This window comes from Lactuca sativa, chromosome 4 (genome assembly GCF_002870075.4).
Source record: "Lactuca sativa cultivar Salinas chromosome 4, Lsat_Salinas_v11, whole genome shotgun sequence".
NCBI classification, from domain to species: domain Eukaryota; kingdom Viridiplantae; phylum Streptophyta; class Magnoliopsida; order Asterales; family Asteraceae; genus Lactuca; species Lactuca sativa.
The window spans coordinates 316,284,333-316,295,342 of record NC_056626.2 but is presented as its reverse complement, the minus strand read 5'-3'; the positions used below and the strand labels follow the sequence as shown (position 1 = coordinate 316,295,342).

At 37.0% G+C, this 11,010-nt stretch overlaps 1 protein-coding gene across 1 annotated transcript; it reads right to left on the bottom strand.

Annotated features, from left to right (window-relative positions):
• Positions 1-2,314: 2,314 nt before the first annotated feature.
• Positions 2,315-3,994, bottom strand: LOC111910835 (GDP-mannose 4,6 dehydratase 1). The gene is made up of 2 exons (XM_023906648.3): positions 3,370-3,994; positions 2,315-3,197 (listed from the first exon to the last, which is right to left on the bottom strand). Exons 1-2 carry the CDS (start codon positions 3,939-3,941, stop codon positions 2,657-2,659), a joined length of 1,113 nt encoding a protein of 370 aa, XP_023762416.1. The 5' UTR covers positions 3,942-3,994; the 3' UTR covers positions 2,315-2,656.
• Positions 3,995-11,010: the final 7,016 nt, after the last annotated feature.

Here is an 11,010-nt window from a genome sequence, read left to right as displayed (position 1 = left end):
TGATACTTGAGAGGATTTTTGAGTCCTAGCCTTGCAAGAGTGTAAGAAATGATCAAAATGACCAAGGATAGTACTTATAGGAGGGTGTGTGCGGTTGGAGGTGTGTGTGGTTGGCCTGTGTGCGGCTGGCTAGCCACACACTCTAGTGTGCGGCTGCACACACCAGGTTTGGTGAGTTTGGCCCGTTTTTCTAATACTACTCCTAATCTAATCCATCCTCTGACACGTAACTTAAATATACAAATCTTTAAGCACTCTTTTAGACCCAAAACTTCATTATAAAATAGCAAGACGAAGCTAACTTTAATTATAATGATGAATGTAAGTTAGAAATTTCGGGTTGTCACAAATATTGAGGGGGTATTTTGATAAAAATGTTATTCATTTTTAGAAGTGGACTATTATTTTGGGCAAACCAAAAAGGAAAGATGGACGATAATTTTGGGACAGATGGAGTATGTCGGATCGAAATCATCTTTCTCAAATTAAGTTTGCACAAAAAGCTAAGATTTAGTGGAGCATAGAGGGTGATGAGAATTAAAGTTTCTTTCATGGTATTCTCAATTGTAAGCGACGTCAACTAACTATTTACGGTTTGTTGATTGATGCGGGTGGGGGTGGATGAGCCGACGCCAGTGAATGAGGAATTTCTTAGTTGTTATGAGTCTATTTTCTCGAAGCAGCGTGGGTGGCGACCTAAGACTGAAGCCCCTTTGTTCGATACTCTTTCTGCCACGCATGTTCAACATATTGAGGGTCCTTTTACTCGTGATGAAATCAAAAAGGATATTTCGGATAGTGGTTCGTCTAAAGCATCGGGACCTGATGGTTTTATGTTTGGTTTCCTCAAGTGATATTGGGATCTTGTAAAAGACGATATGGTGGCTTTTGTTTGCAATATTTAGCAACATTCTTCCATTTTGAAGGGGTGTAATGCGTCTTTTGTTACTATGGTCCAGAAAGTTAGAGATCCAAAGACAATCTTGGATTTTAGACCTATTAGTGAAGGATGGTCTTCATTTTGCTTTAACTAGAGCTCAGGAGGCTAATATATTCGTGGGGGTTTCTATTTCTGTGACTGAGATGTCACACCTTCTTAATGTTGATGATGTCATGATTTTAGCTGATTGGGATCCTGAAAACGCAAAACGTATTATTCAGATAATCATAAGTTTTTATATGGTGTCGAGTCTTAGAATCAATTTACATAAAAATAAATTGATGAGAGTTGGAGTTTCCTATAATCAAATTGTGGAGGTAGCAAATAGGATTGGATGTGCTCCAGTTGTTCCTCCTTTATTTCATCTAGGTATCTCGGTTGGCCAGATTATGTCTCAGATTACTACTTGGATTCCTTTGTTTGATCGGTTCCAGAGTAGATTATTGGGATGGAAGGCCAAGCATCTCTCCATTGGAGGTCGCCTTACTTTAGTCAAGTATGATGTTGACATCCGTGACTCCACTTTCTGTTATCTCCTTTGTGTAGACTTTGATGGCGAATTTATTTTGGGGTGCAGACTTAGATGAAAAGACGTATGTATTCGGTTCGATGGGATAGAGTCATCGCTTCTAGAGGAGAGGATAGGTCAGGTGTTGTTAGTTTGGTTTAGTTTGTTCTAGTTTTGTTTAGTTTGTTCTCTTATAACATAGCTATGATTTTTTTTGGTGGTGGTGAAGATTCTATCATTTTCCTAGTTTATTGTGGGTTCGTTTAATAAAATCTATTTATGATACAGATTGTAGTTTAAGATCTCTTATACCTAAGAGATCATTTACCGGTCATTGGAATGGTATTATTCGTATGATGGGACAGATGGGCAATTTACTTCAACGTGTGTGTCCCATTAGAGTGGGAGATGGGCAATTTACTTCATTTTGGCATGATGTGTAGTTGGGATAGTTGCCCTTGGCAGTCATTTTCTACATAATTTATACCCTAGATAATCTTTGTTATTTTACGGTTAGAGATCGTCGTTATTTTACAATTAGAGATCGGGTTGCCATTGGATGGGGGTTGGAGATTCTTTTTACTACATTTTGGTATTTACGGAACTTCCGCAATAGCAATGTTTTTGGCACGATTTTTCCTAGGAAATCGAGCATTTTTAATGATATTGTTTGTAAGGCATTTTTTGGATCTCTAATAGATATACGAAAAGAGAGTCAGGATGGTCTTCCAACAACATAATCCTACTTTTGCTACAAGTGATTGTTCTTTTCCGAAACCTAGCTACCTTTTTAACAAAATCTCCTCCACTAAAAAAAAATGCAGATCAATTGTCATAGCAATTACCACACACTTGCGCAAACAAAATTGTTGAGAAAAACACTATTTATTAAAAATACCAAAAAAGTACATTATATATATGCTTTTGCATAAAACTATATGACCCACAACCCCAACATCAATGGATTTCCCTCTCTATAAAGCTTCATCAAATCCAAGGGGTTTTCAACTATAAATAAGAGATTATGCTCACAAGTCACAACCCCCAAATTAAACCAACACTAAAAGTGAGAAAGAAAGAATTACAATTGAATAACTATAACAAAAAAAAAAAAGTCAAGAAAAAACCAACAACAAAAGATGGGTATAGCTAGTAGATTTCATTTCACATACCAAATCATGATCAAAATCTGAAAATCATGATCAAGATCAAGGCTGCTGTTGAGCATCCATGAACCCTGCATCAACAAGAACTTTTTCCCTCTTAGCCAATTCAACATCTTCATCAACCATCATCTTCACCAACTGTTCAAACCCAACTTTGGGTTTCCATCCAAGAGCTTTCCTAGCTTTACTCGAATCACCTTTCAAATTATCAACTTCTGTTGGCCTAAAATACCTCTTATCAATTTCAACATGATCTTTCCAGTTCAAACCCACATACCCAAATGCCTTTTCAAGAAACTCCTCCACTGTGTGTGATTCCTCAGTTGCCACCACATAGTCATCTGGCTTATCCTGCTGTAGCATCAACCACATTGCTTCCACGTAGTCCCCTGCAAAACCCCAATCTCTTGAAGCTTGTAAATTCCCCAAGAATAGTTTGCTTTGCAGACCGATCTTGATCCTGCCTACTGCCCTTGTGATCTTTCTGGTGACAAAGTTTTCACCTCTTCGTGGTGATTCGTGGTTGAAGAGAATGCCATTGCAGGCGAAGATCCCGTATGCTTCCCTGTAATTAACTGTATACCTGTTCCAGATAAACAATCTTTGATAAGCTTCCGATCTGGAACTTAATATAAAATGTGTACTGGAAGATGGAAGAATTAGATGATTCTAGTTCAGATTAGCTCAATTTCTAGTAGAATGAATCGAATTGAAAGATTTATTAGTCAGTTTAAGGAACATTCAAGTATTATTACCAATGAGCGGCACATTTGGAAGCAGCATAAGGCGATCTCGGATGAAACGGAGTATCTTCCGACTGCGGTGGCGGAGTTGATCCGAACATCTCAGACGAGCCGGCCTGATAATACTTGACATGAGTCCGGCCGCTAGTGGTGATATGCGACCTTAGCGCTTCTAGAAGGCGTAGCGATCCAGTAGCGACGACATCAGCGGTGTAATCAGGGATCTCAAAGGAAACAGCGACGTGTGATTGTGCAGCGAGGTTGTAGATCTCATCGGGGGAAATTGTGTCGATCCAACGACGGAGGGAAGAGGCGTCTGTGAGATCGGCATAGTGAAGCTTCATACGAGCCTTGTGAACATTGTGAGGGTCGATGTAGATGTGGTTGATCCGTTGGGTGTTGAAGTTTGAAGACCGGCGGATCAGACCGTGGACTTCATATCCTTTATCGAGAAGGAGTTCGGTGAGGTAAGAGCCGTCTTGGCCAGTGATTCCGGTGATCAGAGCTACCTTCCGTTTCGATATCGACAGTTCTTCAACGCCGTTGGTGGTGGTGGATTGAGATCTGTCGGTGCCGGATGCCATTGTAATTTTGACTTAGAGAAGTGGATGTGAGAGGGTTTTGTTAGGGAATTTGCATTCGTGATTTATAAGAAACTATCAACGGAGCGAGTGGAAATCACGCGCTTTCTTTAAGCACAATTATGAATTATATGCTTGACAGTCCAACGTGGTGACATTAAACCTCAGATCTGTCCATGTCGGTTAGGATCACCGTCTATTTTAGATTACCAATTTTCATTGTTTCATACTTCATACTTCCATTTGTGTGAAAAAAAAAGGGCAAATATCATTAATTTAATCGATGTTAATTCATTTATCACAATTAATATCAGTTTTGTTGCTAAATGATGACGTTGTATCTAATATATGTTCATATTTCATTTGATTACTCATGCTTATTCTAAAGAATTATTGTTTTTAGGATCTGTTATTCATTCAATGGTAATAAGATTTGAACATTCATTTCTCAGAAAGAAATGATAGAAACCTTTTGGTCTATGTGGAATTGATGATAGGAGTAGTATATGATCGTTTCATAGATTAATTGGTGATGTTGTTTGTGATGACGAAAAGTTCACAAAAGTTTTTGTTTTTAGCAAAGTTGGAATAAGTACGCATATTTATACTCTAGTTATTTATTAATGAATTTTGTTAACAATAATTGCTTTCCATCTCCCATCAAATAATATGTATAAATTTTAAATTCAACAATTTTCTTATTCATTTTAAAATGAGTTTATCTCAATTTCATGTTTAGCATTGTGAAGAAAGAAAATTGTTATGTCTGTTATTATATTAATTCATTTGATGGTGGCTTGAATGAGTGAGCCGCTGACAGTTATGATGTTTGATTATATATTCTAAGCAATGATGCAAGCTCAAGAAGCCAACTTAAAGGACTCGAAAACTAATCAGATACTTAATGACCCTTTAAATGTTCTATCAGCACATGAGAGAGAAAATGCAAAATGGGTAGATGATACTAAAAAAAAGTAAAAGAGATCTAGAAGAGTGGATACGTGATGCAGATACAAAGATTGGTGGGCATTGAAAGAACGAGGTCGTCTTTATAATACCTGACACGAGTTCGACTATTAGTGGTGATTTCAAACCTTAAAGCTTCTAGAAGGCGTAGTGATCCGGTTATAACAACACATAGGCGTAATCAGTGATCTCAAAGGAAACACGTACATGTGAATGTGTAGTGAGGTTGTAGGTCTCGTTGGGGGAAATGGTGTCGATCCAACGATGCATGGAAGAGGAATTAGTGAGATCGCCGTAGTAGAGCTTCATACGAGCCTTGTGAACGTTATGAGGGGGGATGTATATATGATTGTTCCGTTGGGTGTTGAAGGTTGAAGACTGTCACACCCCAAAATAGGAACGGCGGAAACGTTTTGGGGCGGAGGACGCCATGTACAGTATCACAACAAAGCATAATAGTAAACAAGCAACAACATCATCCATTGCATTAATAATATAATTTAATACAAGTGTGTTCTGTATAGTTTATAAGACACCAAAAATATGAATCAAAATAAAAGATGAGTCTTGAATGTGCTCCATATTCTCAAAAGCTGGCATCGGTACCTGTCTACTGATGACCTGAGAATACAAGTTATTTTGAAAGAGTTTATCAACTTTAAAGCTGGTGAGTTCATAAGCATTTTAGTGTCACTATGAAAATGTTTGTAAGTGTTCGATGTATAAGTTTGTAAAAGTTTGTAGCAAATGTTTGTATCTCCTAGAAAATCCTATATTGTCTACTAAAAGTAGTCTTCTACCAAGGCATCAAATGTTCTGTATGTTTGTTTCCTGTAAAAGTGTGTGTTTTTCCTAAGTGTAACTATTATTAACAAAATATAGTTTATACATTATCGATTATGTGAGAAGATCACAATGTGAATGCAATGGGAAAATAATAAAGTACTGTAGTCAGTGTTGTAAAACTCGCCGAGTTGACCGATTACTGCTCCGAGTACTCGCTACTCCCCCCTTGCCGAGGCGAGTTACATAATCCCGAGTACTCCCCGATCGGCTCCTTACGAACTGAGTAGTGTTGTGAAATTCGGTCAACTCGGTGATTAATCTGTATAATATACTTAATGATTTATTATTTAACACACACACATGTGATTATTACTACATATATATCTTAAATTTTCAGTAATTATTCACGAAGTGAGACCATTATGTGTTTTTCATTTTTTGTGTATTCACATGTATCCAATTTTGTTATATATTTCAATCAACTTATGATTTTATCTTATGATTTTGATATATATAATTTCCCTAAAAATATTTCTACAGAAAATTCCAAATCCGAGTACTCCCCGAGTACTCCCGGGTACTTTCGAGTACTCGCTACTCGGTAGTCGGCCGAACAGGTACCGAGTAACGAGTTCTACAACCTTGACTGTAGTGTTGTATTATAGTAACTACTGTTGTACTAACTACCTTAAACCGATTGTCAATTAAGGTATAATGTGATATAATTAGAACCATACTTGATCGACTTAGTAAAACACGACGCTCTAAGACGTCTAAATGGTATGACATTCGTCACCCGTAGACCTGCAGGTCTCACTGTAGCTAGCAGCAAGGTGTAGGACGGTCAGTCCAGTATAGACCTATACACAAATTCACGTTCTCCCTCCAGGAGACTCTGGTTACAAAACAAGCCATAGCAGTGATGTCATGCCCCGAAGTAGTGACTCACATTTATGTTATAGTATTCTTGTATATGTATTGTATATACTAGTGTAGTGTATGTTCTCTCTGTCTACTATATAGTATGTTCTCTTTGTTTCTCATCATAGTATGTTCTTTTGTATAATGTATAGTATGTATTGTTTCTCGTTATAGTATTCTCTATCTGTTTTTCTTTATAGTATGTATTGTTTCTCATTATAGTATTCTCTATCTGTTTCTCTTTATAGTAAGTATTGTTTCTCATTATAGTATTATTTATCTGTTTCTCTTTATAGTAAGTATTGTTTCTCATAATAGTATTCTTTATCTATTTCTATTTATAGTAAGCATTGACTTATGTATGAACTGACTCCTTGTATGTTTCATTGTACTAGAAATAGTGAGTGGTGACTTCCTAAACTATACCTATTATAGTTTACTAGTAGAGTTGTTTGTATGACTGAGTGTGTTGAACTGAGATGAAAGATTTTATGTCTATACCTATATACAAAATATATAACTAAGGAACAAACGACACTCGGACAAACAACAGAGTACTCTAGGTCCACAACCAAACAAGGAATAGGAAATAAAGTGAGTTATCAGTCCTAAGTCCTTCCAACCTTATATAAATATATATGCATTAGACATGGTTTTGACATTATATAAGTTTGAAAGAGTTAAAAGAAATGGTTTGGCATATAAGAACAAGTTTGATAAAGAGTTTAGTATGTAAAAGAGTTTGATAAACATTTTGAAGTAGTTTGTTTGATAAAACAGTTAAAAGTATAGTAAATCCATTTGTTTGATAGTTATTAATCACATGTGATTGATATAATAACTATAATGTATCAACTTGTATCCCCCCCCCTATAAAAGCATTTAAAATCATTTAAAAGGTAGATGAAGGGGTATGAACTCACCTGTAGTGAGTGGTTGGATGAACGTGTGGTATAGGATGCTAAGTGCCAATAAGACTTGAGCACACACACGGATCCTATTTATCATATAATGATACATATATGTATTCAGTTAGTATTTAAACAACTAATCATGCAAGGAAAGACACCTCAGGCCATAGGAAACACTTAGATTCAAGTGCTAGGAGTACAAAGGATTGCATTTAAGGGTTGTATGGCCACACATTAGTGTTTACGGCCAAAATGGCATGACCAAGGGAGTTTACGGCCGTAAACTCATGCTACTTTGTACATATGGGTGCTTTGAAGAGCTTTCAAGCATTGAGGAAGGGTTCTAGGTTCTTGTCCACGCCTTAGGAAGTGTTTAAGACTCAATTGCACTACAACTAGGGTTTACGGCCAAGGGAGATGCTCTTGGCCATAAAAACCTCATGTTCTTAGGAAAAGTTTGTTTTTAAGGCTTTAATCCAGAATCCTAACTAGATAACAAGTATATGTAACAACCCGAAACTTTGCTTCCTCGCCGTAACCGTTCCGTCAAAACTCATCTTAAGCGAATTGTTCCGATTTCGTCCTGAACCAGGTCGATTAAGTCAAAACCTTTATTTTGACTTGGTAAGTATCCAAACATGTTGGAAACATGCGAAAACGTCCCGAACTAGTAATTTGAAAAATTATAGTTTCGACCACATCGGGTAACGACAACTTAATCGGGTGCGACCCAAAGCATCGGTTAACGTCGGTATTGGGTAAAATTCCACCGTGTATCCAAGTCAAACCATATTTAAAGTGGATTAAGCCTCATTTGAAGCTTTTTCACTCTCTCTCTAACTTCTTTCCTCAAATCCATCTTGTTAAGCCAAAATCAACCATTTCAAGCCTTAAAACACCAAGGTAAGCATCCTAGCTCCTAGTATAACATCCTTAGATTTCAATTTTGTGTTTAAATCATGTGTTAGGACCATAAACATGTATTTACGGCCCTGGATCAGCCTTAGGCCGTGAACACATGTAATTGGGGTTTTTGAGCCTTAAAACCCTTCCAAATCACCATAGGAGCTTAGATTGGAGACACGTCCTTTGTAACACGTCCCGTGGCACGAGAGTGGAGGACTACCCCTGTAACCAGAATCTCCAAACGCAGGAGAGCGTGACTTGAGTGTATAGATCTATACGGGATTGACAATCCCGCACCTGGCTGCTAGCTACAGCCGAACCGAAAGGTTCAAGGGTGACGAAAGTCATAAAAAGGATACTGGCCACGACTCGAGTCATATCTAGTCTGAGTATGGTTAAGGACTCGCAATCTAGATTATTAACGCTTTAGACTCATTTACTAGCTTTATGTACGTAGTAAAGCTAATGTACGTTCAAGGATGACAAGCACACACATACACACATTCAGGAAAACATGGGGTTTTCTTGGGGAGAACACTGAACATAACCAGAATCGGTAATGATGCACACACACACATTCAGGAAAACATGGGATTTTCCTATGGATAACAATGAACATAATCAGAATCGGTAACAGTTAGCATACACAGAATTGGTAATAGTACACACACATACATTTAGGAAAACATGGGATTTTCCTATGGATAATAATGAACATAATCGGAATTAGTATCAGTTAGCTCACACAGAACCAGTAATAGTTCACACTTACACATATAGGAAAGTATAGGATTTTCCAGAGTAACAGTATTTTGTAACTAGATAAGTGTAATAAGTTAAATAACTAAACTTTACAAATCATAAGAACAATCATGTTTTCATTGTACATCTTTTACATTACAATTTGGATTTGGTATCTAACACTTAAGAAAATATGGGATTTTCTTGGTTAACCACTTTTTTCAGGAAACTAAAGGAACTCGTTCTTTTCATAAAATAAACCGCTTATGAACTCACCAACTTTATGCTGATTTTCAAACTGCTTGTATTCTCAGGTTTTCCTTAGACAGGTATCCCGTGTTCTTTTGCAGCAGACGGAGCGAATGGAAGTCACGTCTTTCTTTTGTTTAAACTTATGTATCTATGAAACTTATACTACTTTATTTTTCAACTGATGTAATGAAATCTATGTAATGTAATGTTTTGTGTTTTACTTCACTTACTATGTACATTGGTTATGATATTCCCATGAAGTCACCTCCGCCCCGAGACGTTTCCGCCTTCGGTTTCGGGGTGTGACAGTATAGGAGGTAGATACTTACGATTTGAAGGCAAATGAGGGTGTTTTTGGGCCAAAAACACCTAAGTGTTCTTGATGTTCTTGAGGATCTTGAAGATCTAGACTCAAAGATGAAATCCATGGATGAAAATCACTTACTTAAGAGAAGTATAATCTCACAAAGGAAGGAAATCACTTACATTTTTGAAGAAAAGTGAAGAATCATTGATGATAGTTGAGAGCAAAACCGAGTTCTAAACTTGGAAGTGGTAAAATGATTGAAAAATGGCGAAGTATCACATATATAGGCTGGAGTTTACAGCCACCATGAGTTTACGGCTGTAAACTCATGGTTCCTGGCCGTAAACTCCTCATTTGAGGGTTTATGGCTTGTTTGATAGTTTGGAACTTTAGTTGACACATGCAAACACTTATTCGTTTGATGTACTAAGCTTAGAATGCTCAAAAAGACTCTAAATGGTTTTAAAAGTTAGCAGAAACAAGTCTGACTTTGATTGAAGTGAATGGTTTGTACAATATAGAAATTTCAGGTTGTCACAAAGACCGGTATATCAGACTATAGACTTCATATCCTTTTATCAAGGAGGAGTTTAATGATGTAAGAGTCGCCTTGGGCAGTGAATCTGATCATCAAAATTACCTTGCGTTTGGATATCGACAGTTCTTCGATGTCGTTAATGGTGGAGGTAGATTGAGATTTAACGGTGTCGGATGTCATTGTAATTTTCATGGTTGTAGAACTCGTTACTCAGTACCTATTCAGCTGACTACCGAGTAGCAAGTACTCAGAAGTAATCGGGAGTACTTAGGGAGTACTCGGATTCGGTACTTCAGGTAGAAATATTTTTAGGGAAATTATATATGTCGAAATCATAAGTTGATTGAGATATATAAAAAAATTAGATACATGTGAAGATAGAAAAAATGAAAAACACACAATGGTCTCACTTCCTGAATAATAACTGGAAATTTAAGATATGTATGTAGTAATAATAACAAGTGTGTGTTAAATAATAAATCATTAAGTGTATTATGCATTTTAATCACCGAGTTGGCCGAGTTTTACAACACTGTTTGCTTCAGTAAGGGATCGGTCGAGGAGTACTCGGATTCTGTAACTCGCCTCAGTAAAGGGTCGAGTAAGGAGTACTCGGACGAGTAATCGGCCAAATCGACAAGTTTTACAACACTGGTAATTTTTACTAGCGAAGTGTTTGTGTGAGGGTTTTGTTGGGAAAATTGTAGTTGTAATTTATAAGAAAGTATCTAAGGGGACAAGTGG